This window comes from Ursus arctos, unplaced genomic scaffold, assembly GCF_023065955.2.
Source record: "Ursus arctos isolate Adak ecotype North America unplaced genomic scaffold, UrsArc2.0 scaffold_34, whole genome shotgun sequence".
Lineage (NCBI taxonomy): Eukaryota > Metazoa > Chordata > Mammalia > Carnivora > Ursidae > Ursus > Ursus arctos.
In genome coordinates, this window is record NW_026623030.1 from 11,006,992 (window position 1) to 11,024,789 (window position 17,798).

Consider the following 17,798-nt stretch of genomic DNA (forward strand, 5'->3'; position numbering starts at 1 on the left):
AAAAAACATAGTGTTTTATAGTAAATATTTAATTGGTTCCATCAGTGACTCCAGCACAAGTTTTCCTGAAAGGGAGACAGAATCAAGCGACCTAGAGGTTCATGAGGTGTAGGGATCACCGAGGAGGCTCCCAAAGTCATTAACCCCACTCCACATATCCAGTGGCCTAGTAGAATGGGGGTTGGGCTGATAGAATATGAAGAGAGTAAAGGAATGCAGGGTGAGGAAAATACAGGCCCTGACCCTTTACTTCACCTGCAGGAATGAAAAAGGGCAGGAGATTCTCCCTACACAGAAGGGCTGAAACTAAACAGTCAAGTTCTCAATCTCAAGTAGGGAGGAGAAAGAGATGAGCCTCTTTCCAACTGTCTTGTATTAAGAACCCCTCCCCATGTGGTCTTCTGTAACCTCTGTTCTATATTCCTGATTTCATATTCCAAATTCTGCAGTTCAAATCTAAGTTATGAATTCCGTTCTACCTTCTAGGTTCATGTCCCATTCTGTGACCCAGATCCTTCCCAGCTCCCATCCCTTTTCCCAGCCTGAGTGGAATATGTAGGACCTCACCCCGACTGTGCTAACTTGAAGGTTTCCTCCTTTACTTCTTGAGGCAGTTTTAGGCTTTTCCCTGACAGGAGGGACTTGGCTCAGACTATCCAGCAAGTGGGTGGCCCAGTGGAGACCAGGGAATTCCAGAGAGTCAGGCCTGGTCTGACCTCCTCCCTTCCCACCTCCTCTCTAACCACTCAACACACTACCTTTTGCACAACTAAAGCTAAACACAGGGCTTCCATGGTGATAACCGGAGACCGGTGGCCTTGAGATGAGGAATCTTAGGGGGAAACGTGAGAAGACACAAAATGTTGCTGTTCTTCATTCAGAGAAACTAAAAACTGCTTCCGGCACAGGGGACGGGGGGAGCAGGGAAGGAGGGGAAGGGTCTGGGCAGAGCTGCAAGTCCTCAGAACCCTGTCATCCTTCAGTTTCCCCTTGTCTGAGCTGAGCATGAACCCCCAGAGTCTTCCCAGATCCAAGAGAAAACCAAGACAGCAGGACTGGGAGCTCCTCTGTCCACGGCTGCCCTGAGGGAGAAGGGGAAGGAGGCAGAGGCAGAGGCAGCATCACTGGAGAGGTGAGATCTTCAATGGGATCATGATGCGAGACTCCATGTGTCGCACCAATGGGACTGTGGAAAGAGAGGCAGAGGTCACAGAGGATGCAAAGGTAAGCCAACCCCAAAAGTGGACTTTGAAGGAAGAGGAGGCCTGGGATGCTGAGATGGGGAAAGCCCCACTGCCCTCCTGGAATGGAGAGTGCCCAATTGTGGGATAAAAGGGGATTTGGGTGTTGCCGAGATACAACATTTTTCTATTTTCATAATTATATATTTATGTTCCTGTGATGTGAAAGAATAAGTGGCATAGCAAAAACTGATTTCACAGATAATATTGCTTAAAACAAAGCTAGGTATAGAAGAAAGTAGGGGATTTAAAGAAAAATATCAAGAAAATAATTATAGCCCTAGTATACTGGTAGGACAAAAGCTACGAGGGTGTCCTCAAGTGGCTAAGTTTGAAAAACACTGATTTAGTTCAACTGATTCATTTTACAGATGGGGAGGCTGCAGCCCACAGGAGGTCAGCCCAAGGTCACCCAGGAGGTCAGACTCTTTACTCTTGCTCAGAGCTGTTCAAACATTACCATGCATACAAATTACCTATAGACTCTGATTTAGCAGATGGGGGTGGGAGTTGAGATTTGGCATTTCGAGCAAGCTTCCAGGAGATCCTGATATGATCATTCAACATCACACTTTCAAGAGTGAGGCTCCTGCTAACTCCTTCAGGAAGCGCATCCTCCCCCACACCAGCTGGTAAGTGTGGACGCTTAACTGTAAGCTCTTCAAGGGGAGGGACAGGCTCCTGTTCATTCTGTGTCCCCTAGCCACCTACCCACCGCAGTCCCTGGCACACAGTGAGGGCTCAATCAACACCTCCTAACTCCAAGTGGTTCTCAGGGGTCCCAGCCAGGTGGCAAACACAGCAAACAAAAAACGTCCTCAAAAAATTTGCTGTGTGCTTCCTCTGTGCCACTCTGGGTGAAGCACTTTTCATAACTTAGCTCCTAGAATCTTCCCTCCAGCCCTCTGAGGGAGGCACTATCACTGTCACCATCTTACAGATGAGGAAACAGCCTGAGGTCACAGTGCATAGGGACTGCCTGCGTTTTCATCGCCTGGAGTGCTCACCTAGACCCACTGCCTAGATCATGTGGAGTGTGCCACCAGGATAGAAACCCACTCACTGTCCTAAGAGTAAGTTGCCCATCACTGGAGGCAATCAAGTGAGGCTTGATCTCCTTGCAGAGGGGATTCCATCCTCAGATTGGGCTGTTGGCAGATGACTGCCAAGGGCTAGGCTGACCCCCTCAGAGGAAGCACTCACCTGTGTAATAGACATTTTCGTCCCAGCCCCTCTTCCTCCAGGCAGCATTTCGAGTCTCTTCCCGAGACTGTAGGTCTTTATAGGCTGTGGGAAAGGCATCGGCTCATTCCGTGGGAACAGAGGAGCTGATCCTATGCCTAACACAGGGCCCCCCTCTCATTGCCCCAAACCTTGTCCTGCTGTCTCTTCTCAATGTCTCCAACTGTTAGTGAACACTGTCTGCTTTGACAATCTCATCCCATCAATACATTTGTTGACAACTCCCAACTTTCTGTTTCCAGGCCAGAACTCTCCCTCGGGCTCCACACCCATGTAACCGTTGACGTCTCCACTTGGATGTGTCAGCATCTCATATTCAGCATTTCCAAGGGCCAAAATTACACTCCTGACCCCTTCAATCTGCTCTGCCTAGGGTCACAGTAAGAAACACACAGCTGCTCAAGCAAGAATCTGGAGTTCTCGTCTTCCTGCCTCACCCCACACAGACAATTCATCCACAAGGTCCACTGGCTCCGCCTCGAGACTAACGAATCTACCTGTGGCCTTTTCAGCATCCTCGCTGCCACCACACTAGGCCAGGCCACCATCCTCCTGAACTCATCCGCCTGAACTAGTTTAACCATCTCCTGATGCCCCACTTCCTCTCTTGCTCCCCTACAAAGCACTCTTGGCAAAGCACATGGCGACCAGAGGAATCCTACTGGAACACAAATCAGGTCATGTCATGCTGCTTAAAATGCTGCACCCGTCTCCCGTTTAATTTAGGATAAATCCCAACTCATCCCCACAGGCTGCAAGGCCCAGCCTGATCTGGTATGTCCCTGTCTCCTCCCGCTCTTCACTCTCTCCACACTGGCCTCCTCAGCATGCTTCAAAGGCCTTTTCCCCACCACAGGGCCTTTCCACATGTTGTTCCCTCTACTCACAATGCCCTTCCCTGGCAATTCACAAGCTGGCTCCTTCTCATCTTTTAGCTTAGTTAATATTTTACTTCCTCAGAGAGGCCTTCTTTGTCTATCCAAGCCATTCCCATGTGTTTATCATTTTTCCTTGCCTCTTTATTATTTATAATACTTAGAAATTATGTTTTTGTGTTAGTTTGTGTCTAAGGTGGTATCTCTCCCTGCTAGAATGTAAACTCCTAAAGGGCACTAATGTATTTGCATTGTCTATACAAAGGGACAGTGGGGAAAGGGGACTAGCAGAGGGCCCCTGGAGGGTCCCCAGCCTACCCCAGAGATGATGCACAACGTAGAGCTCTCCTATCTGTGAGAAGAAGCCGCCCACTGCCTCCTGGTTCTCTTGCCGGTACTTGATGGCCCGAGCCCTAGGGACAGCAAGAAGAGTGTGGAACAGAGGCCAGGGCCAGGGCAAAAGGCCCTCTGAGGTGTCCCCAGGCTGATTTCTCAGCCACACCTCAAGGGAGGAGCCAGAGTAGGACCCTCAGCTCTCAGAGATGATCAGGGAAGGGGGGGGTGACAGAGGTACAGCCGGGCTGGGTATTCTACTACTAGAGGAGGGCTCATAATCCTCTAGGAGAGCCTCGCCTCCTGGCTGGATCCTTCTCTTGGATCCATGAGGGGCACAGGATGCCAAGCTCCCTGCCATACAGCCCAGGGAACCAGGCAGGGCAGGTAGGCAGGGTCCCCCCAACCCCTGGCACTGCCACTCACCAGTTGTTCCCCCACTCAATCATGGTTCCTGGCTGAAAGAGAACCAGAGGAAAGAATGGAAATGAGCCCCCATCTCAGATTCCAAATGTCACAGCTAGGTGGAGATGGGAAATTGACCTGTCTCCCCAGCCCCAGGGACCACCTAGCCTCATTCAGGGGCCCTAACTCACACCTGGGTGTGCACATGTGTGCATGTGTGTACATACCTCTGTTCTGAGCCCATAGGGAGGGAGAGGCCAGACGCCCCAGTCTAGGTGCTAGGGCACAGGACCCCCCCCCCCATGTCAGGGTATCTGTAAAGCAGCACCACAGCAGGGAAAGCATGAGGCAGGCAGGGATCCGGCGAGGGGGAGGCACCTTGAGCTTGTATGTCCTCAGCTCATAGATGTTGGGACCTGCTCTGGGCTGTGGCTCGTTCCAGAAGCTGAACTCAAGGAGCATCTGGTTTCTCCTGGACAGCAGCATCTGGCTCCGCTCCTTTCGGAACTCCAGGTACTCCTGCAGGTGAGGCAGTCTGGGCATGGTGGCCATGAAGAGCCCCCCACCCTGCAGTGTGTCCCCATGGGGTAGTTAGTGGTGGCAGCCCCCAGCACAGGGCTGAGCCAGAGCCAATGTTCAGAGAGGTTTGTGGAGCAGACACCGACATACCTTGTTGGTTTTGAGCTTGTTCATGCAGTCCATGAGGGCTGGGTAGCCGCCTGAGAATCGCCACAGGTGTACTGTTGTATGGGGGAGAAAGCGGCAGGTACAGGTCAGAGGGCTGCTGGGACTCTGCCCTGCTTACCCCAAGGCTGGCTACGAGCATATGAGATGGGGGGAAGTCTCCAGCTGGGTCTCCTTAGCACCAGGACTGTCTGAGTTCCCTTTGCTTTGGTGGAGGATAGCACTGGCCAGGGGATAACCCCAGACACAAGCCCAGGAGACCTAGGTTTGAGCTCCAGGTCTGCCAGCTGGCCTTTGACCCCCTCCAGGCTCCATGTCCTCATCTTGAAAATGGGAATAATATTTCCACCCAACTTTCCTTAAATAGCACAAGAGGATCAGATGTGTCCCTGCACCCAAGGCACAACAGCACACATGAAGCTGACCACCAGGCCTATGACAGAAAGGTTGGACAAAAGGAGAGTAGGTCTGATAGGCTAAGATGAAATATTCTAAAACAGTGAATTAAAAAAAAAAAAAACCAAGGACCAGACCAGCAGCACAGTGTGCTAGGACATCTGTTTAGGGTAGGGGACATATCCAGAGATGCTAAGCTATGTACCATCTCTCAATGGAGACCCAAGAGATTGTGACAGGAGATGCCTCTGGGGCAGAGAACGGAGGCCTGGGGCTCGTGGGCAGAAGGGAGGCTTGCTTTTCACTGAAAACTCTTTGTACTGTTTGAATTTTTTTTATCATAGCCCCCGTGCTGGGTCAAATGGTGTCCCCCTTCCCCTGAAGTTCATGCCTACCCCGAACCTCAGAATAGGACCTTATTTGGAAATAGGGTCTTCATAGATGCAATCAAGCGCAGATGCCATTATACTGGGCGGGCCCAAAATTCAATGACTGGTGTCCTCATGTGAAAACGGAGAGTTGGACACAGACACCAAGAGGACACCATGTGAAGACAGAGGCACACAGGGAGAACACTCTGTGACAACAGTGGCAGAGATGGGAGGGATGCATCCATAAGCTGGAAAGCCAAGGATTCCCAGCCAGAAGCTGGAAAAGGCAAGATAAGATTCTCCCCTAGGGTGTCTGGAGAGAGCGTGGCCCTGCCAACACCTAGATTGCAGACTCCTGGGCTCCAGAACTGGAAAGCACAGATTTCTGTTCTTTTAAGCCACCCAGCAGTTGGCACTTTGTTACAGCAGCCCTAGGAAACTACTACACCTTCCAATAAAAAAGGTGAAAGAGAAGAAAGGAAACAGTCTGCCATCCCTGGGAGCACGGCTGGGGCCGAGGGAGGAAGGTCTCCCAAGGGTCCATTAGGCAGGTTAGAGCTGAGGGCAGTTGGCTGACCAGGAGTTTGGAAGCTCAGACTTTTGTTCCTTCCCACCCTCAGCCTATTCCTTACCTCCTTCTGACTCCATCTGTGCCTTGATTTTCCTATCTGCAAAACGGTCTGACCCTAGAGTTTCAAGGCCTCTTTCCCAAGGGAAACACCAAAAACAGTGTATGGATGGAAGTCTACCAAGACCAGGAATGCTGGCCAGTAGAAGAGAGATAAAGGTCATGCTGAGGACCAAGAGGGAAAAGTTATAGGCAGGGCATCCTAGGCCCGTGAGAAGAGCCGATGAGGACCGCATTTAGAAAGATCCCTCTGAGTGCCGCTGCAGAGAGGGAGTGGAGGGTGGCCAGGCATGAGCGGTGCCAGAGACCTGGGCTGGGTGGCAATGGCATGGGGGAGGTGGGCACCTCACCTGCCTGGTCCTGCTCCCCGTACCATGTGTTCCAGTTGCCCACGAGCGAGCAGGGGTAGTCCTCATCCAGGTGCAGCTTGGGCAGCACAGCCTCCCTGGGGGATGGGGAGGGGAAGAGAAGGGGGAGGGCTCACACCAGCCACCAGGGCCCCTGAGATAAGGGTTCCAACTCAGGCCCTCAGGGCTGGGCCTCAGTCTCCCCATCTGTAAGATGCAGAGGCTAGACAATTCATCCTTAGGATTTTGGAGTATGAAATCTACATCTCCTAGATTTCTGCAAGGAGAACGGGGCCAGGATGGAGTCTTGTGCCCAAGCAGGGGATGGGACAAGCAGAGGGAGGGGGAAGCTCACGTCAGGCTGTTGTAGGCATCCAGACACTCAGGCTTCACATTGTGAACTGCAATAGAGGAAAGAGAGAGGGAGGTGAAACAAGGGGTGTGTGTGTGTGTCTGTGGGGAGCTGGGTTGGGGGTTGTCCCACAGGGCCAGGGCTCCCAGGACAGCTCAGGATATCCCAGCCCCTCTCGTGTCCCAGCTGAAGCCTCGCAGGCCCCTAGAGGCCCCGAGAGGGCGGGCTGGCTCAGCAGCCACTCACACTGGATCTTGTAGAGGTTGCTGGTTTCCTTCTTAGATAGCAGGGTGGAGTGGGCATCCTTCCGGGGATCCACCTTGTGTACGAAGAGGGAGCGGAACCAGCTACCTTCATTGTCCTTGGAATAGAAACTGCAGAGCAGAGGCATTCAGGAGGACAAAAAGAGGTGGGGATAGCCCTGGCTCTTCCATCTGCTCAGCTATCCTGCCCCCCGACCCCTCAGATATCTTGATGACCCACATCTCTAGGAATAGGGCCATGGAATCCAGTGGCGGCTCCAGAGTGTAAAACATCACTGGAGCCAGCTAAACAGACCTGGTCCCTTTCTGAGATTATGGCTGCCCAGTTTGCTTCTTGAAGCTTTGCAGGGCCTCGGGAGGCCAGGAGAAGCAGCTCCACCTCCCACCTCTCTCCAGCCTCCCTGCCTACCTTAACCCCCTTCCAAGGGGGCTCCTTGGGGCACACATCTGCTCCACTTGGGGCACATATCTGCAGCCCTCTGCCAAGAGGATCCACCCCAAACCCACCTTGCCTGATGTCCAAAACCCATAACAGCCCAACCTATCTTGCCAGCCCTCCTTGCTGTCTCCTCCATCCAGCTCTCCAGATCTGCTCCTCCCCGAACGTACCAGGCTCTTGTCCTCAGTGCTTTATTTGCAATTTCTGTCCCCTCTGCCAGAAGCCTATACTCATTGTCCTCTCCAGTGCTCACACTATACTTGGCCTGTGCCCCCTCCCAGCCCCCACAAATGGGAAGCCAAAGAAAAATAAACTTTGTCCCTGAGGAAGTCACAGTCCACTGGAAGAAGCAGGCTTTGGAACATAATTATAGCCAGAGGCATTTGGGAGAGCCTAGGTGAGCAAGCCTTTGGCAGCCTGGGCAAACTCTCCAGAGGAGGTGATCTGACCAGTCTCTGAATCTCCAGGGCTGATTTAGTGGATCACAGCAGATAGAGGGGATGAAAAGGCATTGCAAGGCAAGATTCATTCATTAATCCAGGCAACACTTAATTGACAAATAGCCACCCTGTGAACCTGGCTAAGGTGGAAAGAAAGGAAAGGAAAGGGACGGGAAGGGAAGTGTTCTGTTCAGAGCAGGGGACAGTCCTGCCAGACCTAACTATACTTCCCACACAAAGTCCCGGTAGGGGCGGGGCTTATTTTTAGGAGGCCAGAGGCTATAAATCTTCCTGGTAGCAGCAGTGATATAATTGGTAGTCAGGCCTGAAAAGCCAGTCTCCTGCGGGATGATTTCTAGCCAGGGAGCCTGGCAGCGGGGGCCTTAAAGTGCCAGCAAGTTCGCTCCTTTTTCAATCTTTTTCTATGACTAAAATAAAAATTGTCTTGCAAATCAAAGTATTATTTTTTTCCAAAATATGGAGCAGCCACTGGGACTGATGAAATAAAAAAAAAGCATCTTTAAGTTGTAAAACATTTGTATGAACACAGAGAAAGATGATTAAGGATTTGTCCCAAACCTAATACTGCTTACCTGGGAGAGGGGAGAGGGAGATGGTCAAATTTTTATTTATTCACTATAGTTCTTTGTAAAGCTAAAAAAATTATTTTAAGTGTTTCTGAATTCATAGGTTTTCTGTCATTGTGCCTGTATTTGTTTCATTAACAAAAACCAAAAGACAATTATCATCAGATCATCAGTGTGGTTCTATGAAATTTGGTGACCAGAATAAGGGGGCTTCGCTATAGATACTTCCGCTGAGGACAGCCTCTGTGTCAGGGATCCGTGATCGGCTTCTCAGAAGCATGATCCTGCCGCATCTATGTAATGCTGATATTGTGTTCAGAACTATTAGTATCCCCAGTTTTGAGATGAGAAAATAGTCAGGGGGTTGAAGGAACTTGCCCAAGGTCACATAGTAAATCAGGGGCAGAGCTGAGGCAAGAACCAACCCAGAGTTCTTTCCTCCAAAGCCAGCCCCCCACCTCAGGTTTGAGCACCGACCTGGGGGAGCATCAGGCACATACTGGGAAGAACCAGGTGTTTCAACAAAGCCACTGGCAGAGAGATCTGACCTTTGGTTTGAATGTAGAGGGGATGCTTCCCTTGGAAGGGGTGGGGGCAGGGAAAACAGTGGCTCCTACTTACTGTCAGCCAAGACCTTTGCTCCGGGACTGGGCTTTGAGTAATTTATTAACATCAGTACTGACCAAGATAAACAGCCAGGAGGAGAGCCCTTGGAGAAAGAGTGGGGGGCTAGAATGCTCTCTACTCTGGCGGAAAGGCAGGGGGATCCAGGAGCTCTGGTGGGCTCCCATCTCTTCCCCTCACTCTCTAATCTTTCATGCCTACAGGCCTCAGTTTCCCCGTGTGTCAAACTAGCAAGCTGGAGTAGCCTCTCTCTAAAGATTTTTTCTCCAGGTAAAACCCAAGATGGGACCTGTCCAAGATCCCAGGTCAGGGTGTGAACTCCAAACCAGTGTCCATAGGCTCACATTCTCAAGAATTCAAATTTCACTTTCTCAGTGAAATCACAATAGTCTCCTAACCTAGAACTCCCCAACCCCTCTCACCCTGCCCTCTATTTTTCCATAGCTCCTTCTAACACATTATACCTTGTTTTTTCTTTGATTATGTGCCTTGTTTATTGTCTCCCCACTAGAAGCAGCCCCGCAGCGACAGAGATTTTGTCTGTCCCATGTATCCCAGTGCCTGGCACATTGCTGGGCACCTGGCATGTGCTCAGTGTGCATGTGGGAAATAAATGAAGGAGTGGCGGGAAGCGAAGACAGAGCTGCTTAAAGACAATAAAAGCTGGAAGGTAAGGAATGAGAGAAAGGGTGGCTCAGAATGTGGATGCAGGGCTCAGGACCCCTTACGCTCCCCACCATCAGCAGCAGAATTAGTGCTTAAGAGCACAGATTCTGGATGAATCCAGGTTCTAATCTCAGCTCAGCTTCATCTCTCTGAGCTTGATATGCCTCATCTGTAAAACAGGGGCATTAGGATGGGTCTTCTAGAGAAAGGGCCTGACATGGCAATGCAGCTAGTATGACTGTTTCTACCAAACTTCCTAACTGATCTCCCGGCTCCTACTCCTTCCCCACTCTTCCTAATCTGCCCATCCATCTTTGTAAAGCACCGTTTTGGTGATGCTATTGCTCGCTCAGAAGTCTTCTATGGCTCCCCACCGTGTACAAAACAAAGGCTGGATGTCTCCACTTGGAATTCTAGCTCTCATGTACTTTGCCAAGCTTTCCACAAAGCCAGGATTCACTACCCCAGTGGTTCTGAAACCCACAGCATTAATGTCACCTGAGATATTCTCAGGCCCCACCCTAGACCTAGGGCAACAGAAACTCTGGGGGTGGGCCTAGCAATCTGGGTTTTTAACAAGCCCACCAAGGGACTCCGATTCCTGCTCAAGTTTAAGAATCACTGCTCTAAGGGCGCCTGGGTGGCTCAGTCATTAAGCATCTGCCTTCAGCTCAGGGTGTGATCCCGGGGTCCTGGGATCGAGCCCCGCATCGGGCTCCTCCAGTGGGAGCCTGCTTCTTCCTCTCCCACTCCCCCTGCTTGTGTTCCCTCTCTCGCTGGCTGTCTCTCTCTGTCAAACAAATAAATAAAATCTAAAAAAAAAAAATCACTGCTCTAGAGCAGTCCCAATCCCCCCCCCCTTTTTCATGTCATCTTAGGAATGCCAAAGATTCTGGTATCTCAACTATATAAAGAATGCCTCTTAGGCCTAGAAAAACACAACACAGCTTTGTCCAATTTATGGGAAGGAGCTGCCCCAGATGCACCAGTGTGGCGCCTTCCACAAAAACACCTCTCACATTTCCCTATCAGGCTTTTCATCGTTTTCATCTCTCTTGTCTCCCCAGCCACATCCGAAGTCACTAGCTAATGTCCCCCCCATCCCCCCATGGTACACAGCACAGTGCTTTTGGCATGGGAGTTGCTCAACAAATATTTGTCTGGGATGAGAACTTTTCAGTAGATGTCACATTTGCACTCTCGATAGGGATCAACAGTCTGATGCCCCCCCTCAACGTGAAATCGCTCCAGAATGTTCTCTGGATTTATATGTTAGGAAGCTCAGCTCCATGCACATTCTGAAATACTCTCCTGTTTTGAGCTGGCTGACTGCAGAAAGGGACCATGTTTCTTTCTTTCTTTCTTTTTTTTTTTTTTTTAAGATTTTATTTATTTATTTGACAGAGAGAGAGACACTCAGCGAGAGAGTGAACACAAGCAGGGGGAGTGGGAGAGGAAGAAGCAGGCTCCCAGCAGAGGAGCCCGATGCGGGGCTCCATTCCAGGGCTCTGGGATCACACCCTGAGCCGAAGGCAGACACTTAACGACTGAGCCACCCAGGCGCCCCAGGGACCCTGTTTCTGCTTTGTTCCAGAAGTGTATCTTGAGAAGACACACCAGGAGAACTAACAGAACTGAAGTTCTGGAGTGCCTGGCTGGCTGTTGGTAGTGCATGTGACTCTTCAAGCCCCATGTCGGGCATAGAGCTTACTTAATAAGAAGAAAAGAAAAGAACTGGAGTTCTGTTCATGGGATTACTAGTGCAACAGTAACAACTGCTATTTATTGAACAATTACTATGTGCTAAGAACTAATCCTCACAATACGTTTTTCAGGAGGATGAGGCTCAGGGCTTTCCCGTGCCTTATTCAAGGATGGCTAATTAATGGGCAAGAGGATGCTAATTCACATCCACCTGACTTCAAAGCCCACACTCTCTCTCCCCCAGCAGCCCCCAAACCTCAGAGGTCAGAAAAACTACTGCCTGCCCCTCTAGTGACTCCAGAGAAATAGGGGATGAGCTAAAGGTCAGCAGGAGGGGATGTTCCTAGGTATCCAAAGGGAGACCAGGGCCTAAGTACTATGAAGCAGTTCTTGAGTGACTTGCTAAGTATGAATCCAAGTGCCTTCACAGCAATCCTGCAAAAATGCCCAGCAGGGATTACCATCCCCACTTTACAGAAAAGGAAACCAAGGTTCACGGAGGTTCAGCACCTCATCCAAGCCAGTAAGTGAGGAGCATCAGGTGGCCTTTATGTCCCATGCTCCTTTTGTGGCCTCTGGATATTTGCCACACAAATAGCTCTACCACCTACTGATTCTGCTACCCTGGGGAAGTAAAGTCCCATCCCCAGCCTCAATTTTCTCATCTGGAAAACAGGGGGCTCATAGAAGATGATCTCCCCAAGGCCATTTCAGCCCTGATTATATTATAAGGGGTTCCTGAAGAAACTGTCTGAACAAGGGCAACATCTGTTGCATGTTCACCAGAGGCTAAAAGCCTCACATATGTGATGTGGCCTTTTAACCTCAATAACTCTATGAGATACATACTATTTATTACTCCTATTTTACAGATGAGGAATCTGATACTTTAAGAGGCCAAATGACTTGCCCAAGGTCACCCCACTAAGAAAGGCTGAGTTAGATTTGCTGGTGCCAGACAAACTCCAGGCTCTTTCCATGATAGAATGGTTCTCCCCAATTATTGGGCAGTCCGGGTGGGGGCGCAGGCCTGGCTCCTCTTTCCCAACAGTCCAAGAGCCACGCTGCACAGTGCTCATGGCAAGGACTAACAGAACTCTGCACCTTCACGCCTGGGCTGCTGGACAGGAGGGCCCCCTGCTTCCTTTCCACAGGTGGGGGGACACAGGTGTCTTCACTTCTTTAGCAATATGTTCTTGAGCATACTATCCTGAACCCTGTTCTAGGGGCTGGATTAACAGAAAAATGACATGACACGCTAGTTGGGGAGACAGGCAAGTGTGTCTAGAGGGTGATGAGGAGATGGGGAAAGTACAGGGCCCTGGAGACGAAGGAGGGAGGGGCTGCTCAGGCCCGGTCAGGGAGGCCAAACCCTGCCTCAGTCCAGAGCAGGGCCCAAACAAAAGCCCAGGCTGAGCGCATGGCCAAGCCAGCCTCCTTCTCCCAGGAGGCCACCAGTTGTGGTGCAAAGAGCAGTGGTTGTTAGGAGACTTGTGTGCCCAGACCCAATGCCACCCCGAGACACCGGAGGGAGTGACCTTGGGCAACTCCCATCCCTTCCCAGGCTTCCTTTGCCCCACTTGTACTGTTCAGGATTGGGGCGCAAAGGGTCCGTGCAGCCATGGCCTTGGGAGTGCCCCCATTGCTCCCCGTATCTCTTCCTCCTAGAACTTCCCGAGGGAGGAGCCGCCTCTCCTAGAAGCCCCCAGGGGTTGCTATTTCACAATCACCCCAAAGGCCTAAAGAAGGAGCCACTCCTGCCCTCTGCCCCGTTCCCACTCTCCAGGGCCCAGGACATGCCCCTCCCTTTCACCCCATCTTTCATTCTGTGCCCAGAGCCAGGTACCCACTAGGACAAAGACCCTGCGCATATCTCACCCGTCTCTCACAATCTTTGGCGAGAGCTCCTCCCCAGGCCTCGATCTTGCCCCCGCCTCTAACCCATAGATTCCAAGCCGGAGTCTGCCCATCCCCCAGACCCAGACCCTGGCCCCCGCCCCTGCACCTCCCGCGCGCGCGCGCCGCTCCCCAACCCTCGGCCCGGCTCTTACCGCACAGCAGCCGCCACGTCCCCAGTGCGGGGCCTGGGGCCCCCCAGTAGCCGCCGCGCGGCCGCGGAGATGCTGCACAGCCGCGGAGCCATGTTGGAGCGGCGCAGGTTGGAGAAAGGTCCCGCCCCCGAACCCGGCGGCGGGGCGGGGCTTAGGGGAGCCCCGCCCCACCCGGCTCACCCGCCTCCTTCAGCTAGCAGTCAGGTGGGCGTTGCCGCCGGGCGTCCCCCAACTCCACAAAGGCTGGGCTGAAGACAGTTTCCTGTCTTTAGAGCCCCTGCAGCTCCAGTACTGACTTGCACTGTGACCTTGACCAACGCCTTTGCCCACTCTGGGCCCCAGTGTCCACCTCTGTAAAATGGGAGCGTCGAACACTAGCGGTTCTTAATTGGGCACTTAAGATTAGCGGCAGAGGGTCAGTCAGTAGGCCTCCCCTGAAATTGTGCGTTTTTCAGGGGAGGAGGGATCCACAGGCAGTATTTAGCACATTATCAAAGGAACAAACCCCTAACAATCTAAGACAGTTGGGCAAGCCTCCCGGCCACGAGTACGTTTTCTCTCCATCTCCTTTTCTGTCTTCATCCCGTTTTACCATCTCTACCTGGGCATCCTGGGCACCATGCCCTCTCCTGGCCCTGCCCGGCTCTTTTGTCTTCCTTCCAAACTAATCCATTCTCAGTCCACAATTCCCCAGGTCACAGACCTCAGCAAAAGGAGAGAGTTTGCAGACACCACGAGGGGCCCTGGATCCCTGGGTGCATGCATGGATACTCGCAAGCACTCCCCCAAAGAATATCCACCCACCGACTGCTGACCGGTACCTCCCTGCTGGTATGCTTGGCAAGGGGGAATGGAGGGCATGCATTAATTTTGTTAATCCTTCAGCAAAGATTGAGTCAGCATGGCTATCACCTGTGTTAAGCTCTTAGACACTAAATGTAGACAGGACAACAAGCCCCCGGCCCTCTTGGGACTTGAGGTCTAGTAAGGGAGACAAAATCAAATCAACATTGACTTGGAGCCCCTTCAGGACAGATGCCTTAGGCTGCTGTCCCCTCACTTCTCCTGCCTGATACATTAAATATTTACTAAATAAGTGAAAAATATACACAAAAGTATTTTGCCAATTACAGTGCAGACCATGAAGAAATATGGGGAGCTGTGAGGACTTACAATGGGTGGAGAAGAAAAAAAAGGGAGATCCTCTATACACTTGAGGGTCAGTGATGACTTCTGTAAGGAAGTGAGGCTTGTACTGTGATTTTTCCCCCTGCATTTTCTTTCTTTTTTTTTTTTTTTTAAGATTTTATTTAATTATTTGACAGAGAGAGACAGCCAGCGAGAGAGGGAACACAAGCAGGGGGAGTGGGAGAGGAAGAAGCAGGCTCTTAGTGGAGAAGCCTGATGTGGGGCTCGATCCCACAACGCTGGGATCACGCCCTGAGCTGAAGGCAGACGCTTAACCACTGCGCCGCCCAGGCGCCCCTCCCCCTGCATTTTCTAAAGGAACATGTATTATATGTGTGATTTATTTAAAAAGGAAAGTATATCCTTATGATAAATGGAAAACCTGGATCAATTGTCATAAACAGGCAGAACTATTGAAATAAATGTAATGGACACAACACTGTGGCCACTGCCTTATAGCTAAGGCAGAAGGCTGTGAGCAGCCTGTGTTAACAAAGAAGAGCACAGGGGCGCCTGGGTGGCACAGTGGTTGGGCGTCTGTCTTCGGCCCAGGGCGTGATCCCAGCGCTATGGGATCGAGCCCCACATCAGGCTCCTCCGCTATGAGCCTGCTTCTTCCTCTCCCACTTCCCCTGCTTGTGTTCCCTCTCTCGCTGGCTGTCTCTATCTCTGTCAAATAAATAAATAAAATCTTTAAAAAACAAACAAAAAAAATGAGTCTGCGTGGCTCAGTCAGTTAAGTGTCTGCCTTCAGCTCAGGTCATGATCCCAGGGTCCTGGGATCGAGTCCTACATTGGGCTCTCCGCTCAGCAGAGAGCCTGCTTCTCCTCCCTCTGCCTGCTGCTCCCCTGCTTGTGCTTTCTCCCTCCCTCTTTCTCTCTGTCAAATAAATAAAATCTTTTAAAAAAATGAAAAAAAAAACAAAACAAAGAAGAGCATGGACACAGCTGGGACCAGTGGCTCCTTGGGCTTATCCGAAGGACCAAAAGGAAATAAGCTCCCCCTTCTGGAAGTTGGTGTGATGGGAGGCTCCCCAGTCCCAGCCACTCAGGAAAAGCCCACATGGGTAGATGGAGGTGAAACAAATGAGTTGTCGCTGGTATCCTGTGGAAGAGCTTTCCTTCCCTTAGGCTCTGAGTGTGGTCGACCTGGAGAGGCAGAAATGACGGGCTCCATCGGGCCTCCCAGGAAGCCTGACTTTGGACCTAAGCTTGAAAGGATAAGTAGAGAGAGTTTGCCAGGAGAAGGGAGCAGGGCAAGGGGAACCTTAGGCAGAGAACGCAATGTGTGCATAGTATGTGAAAAGGAAGAGACATGTTAGAAATGTTTAGCACAATCAAATATAATCAAAGGGTGGAGTTTATGTGGAGGCAGCTTCTCACTCAGTACAAAGAAATCCTCTCCAACAATGGCGTGAGCAGCCTTGGTGACCTGTGACTGAATTATGCCAACAGAGGCTACGGAACAATACATTGGCCATGTGGTAGAGGACATTTGGTAATGAACCCACGGGAAGCCAGAACCCATGGACAGAAAGGGGTTGGCCTTCCTGGTCTGGGGTGAGAGTTTTCACTGAATTCCAGATGTTTCTGGCCACCTCTGCTGGGGAGAAGGAGGGAGGGCTGACTTGTAGCCTCCTCACACTGGTCTGACATTTCCAAGAGGGTTTCCCCATTTCCACCCACTTAAGTGGGGCAAGAGGATAAAACTAGGCAGTTTTAGGAGCATGGTCCCACTCCTATCCAGGACAGATGGGAGATGGGTCTTCTTCCCCACATCATATGAACCACAGTGTGGCAGCTTATTGGAAATGCAGCTTTGAGACCCCAAACCCAACCCCAGCTAGGGTGACCAACTCATTTTAGTTTACCCTAGACTTTCCCAGTTTTAACACTGGAAGACCTCCATTCAGGAAACCCCTCTATCCCGGGGAAACCAGGAGATTTGGTCATCCTAATCATGGCTCTATCCCTCTCCTCACAACACATACCCACTTCATTCCAGAGTCTTTTCCTTGCTTAACTACATTTACCTTGCTTGAAGGAGTAGGGCACAGGGCTCTCTTTGTGGCATTCAGTAACATGCAATGCTGGTTAACCGAGCAGCTGGTATGAATGGTTCCCTGACCCATGGACTGTGCATTCTGGGCAGCAAACCAGGTAGATGTTGGACAGCAATTCTATAAATAAGGAATTAGACCATTTCCAATTACCATGGAATAAATTACTCCCAAAATCTAGCAGCTTGAAACAATAAACAATTATTTCACATGGTTCCAAATAGGTCAGAAATTCAGGCATGAGTAGTTAGCTGGCTCAGGGTCTTCCACAATGCTGTGGTCAAGATGTCAGCTTGGTAGGGTACCTGGCTGGCTCAGTTGAAAGAGCATGGACTCTTGATCTTGGGTTTGTGAGTTTGAGCCCCACAGTGGGTGTAGAGATTATTGACATAAATAATAAATTAATAAATTAATATATATGTCAACTTGGTCTGTGGTCATCTGAAGGCTTGACTGGGGCTGTGGGACCTGCTTCCAAGGTAGGTTGCTCACACACCTGGCAAGTGAGTGCTGGTTCTTGGCCAGGGGCCTCAGTTCCTTGCCCCATGGACTTCTCCAGGCACTGCTTGGGTGTCTTTGCCTCATAGCAGCAGGCTTCCTCCAGACCAAGTGATCCAAGAGAGAGGAAAGTGGAAGCTTTAAAGACTCTTGTGACCTTGGAAATCACACTTTGTCATTTCTGCATGTCCCATTGGTTACACAAGTCAGCCCTGCTCAGCGTGAGAGGGGGCTTTACAAGGGCGTAATTACCAAGATGTGAGAGTCATGGGGGCCGCCTGGGAGTTTGGCTACCATGATTAGGTTTTGTACTAGGACCCAACTTAATTATTGGGACTGGACTTAGCATTGCAAACCATCTTCTGTGAGCAGACCTCCCCAGCATCATTGTCTTCTGTCCTAGG

At 50.9% G+C, this 17,798-nt stretch overlaps 1 protein-coding gene across 3 annotated transcripts; it reads right to left on the minus strand.

The window, feature by feature from the left end:
* Positions 1-13: 13 nt before the first annotated feature.
* Positions 14-13,818, minus strand: NIPSNAP1 (nipsnap homolog 1). Of its 3 annotated transcripts, XM_026484769.4 has the most exons (10): positions 13,649-13,818; positions 7,121-7,248; positions 6,878-6,923; positions 6,526-6,620; positions 4,766-4,836; positions 4,475-4,615; positions 4,118-4,149; positions 3,677-3,771; positions 2,445-2,528; positions 14-1,186 (listed from the first exon to the last, which is right to left on the minus strand). In XM_026484769.4, the coding sequence occupies exons 1-10, from the start codon at positions 13,738-13,740 to the stop codon at positions 1,122-1,124; spliced, it is 849 nt and encodes a 282-aa protein (XP_026340554.1). In that variant the 5' UTR covers positions 13,741-13,818; the 3' UTR covers positions 14-1,121. The 3 variants fall into 3 exon arrangements, with proteins under 3 accessions (XP_026340554.1, XP_057161809.1, XP_057161808.1); XM_057305826.1 differs by having other exon boundaries at positions 14-3,771; positions 13,649-13,782; XM_057305825.1 differs by lacking the exon at positions 14-1,186 and having other exon boundaries at positions 1,364-4,615; positions 13,649-13,782.
* Positions 13,819-17,798: the final 3,980 nt, after the last annotated feature.

Bases quoted from the DNA above. Each gene is read 5' to 3' on its own strand.
- NIPSNAP1 (XM_057305825.1), bottom strand. From the start codon at position 13,740: ATGGCTCCGCGGCTGTGCAGCATCTCCGCGGCCGCGCGGCGGCTACTG. The intron at 7,249-13,648 runs GTAAGAGCCGGG...TCTGCTCTGCAG, and splicing joins GACGTGGCGGCTGCTGTGCG to TTTCTATTCCAAGGACAATG. The intron at 6,924-7,120 runs GTGAGTGGCTGC...CCTCTATTGCAG, and splicing joins CAACCTCTACAAGATCCAGT to TTCACAATGTGAAGCCTGAG.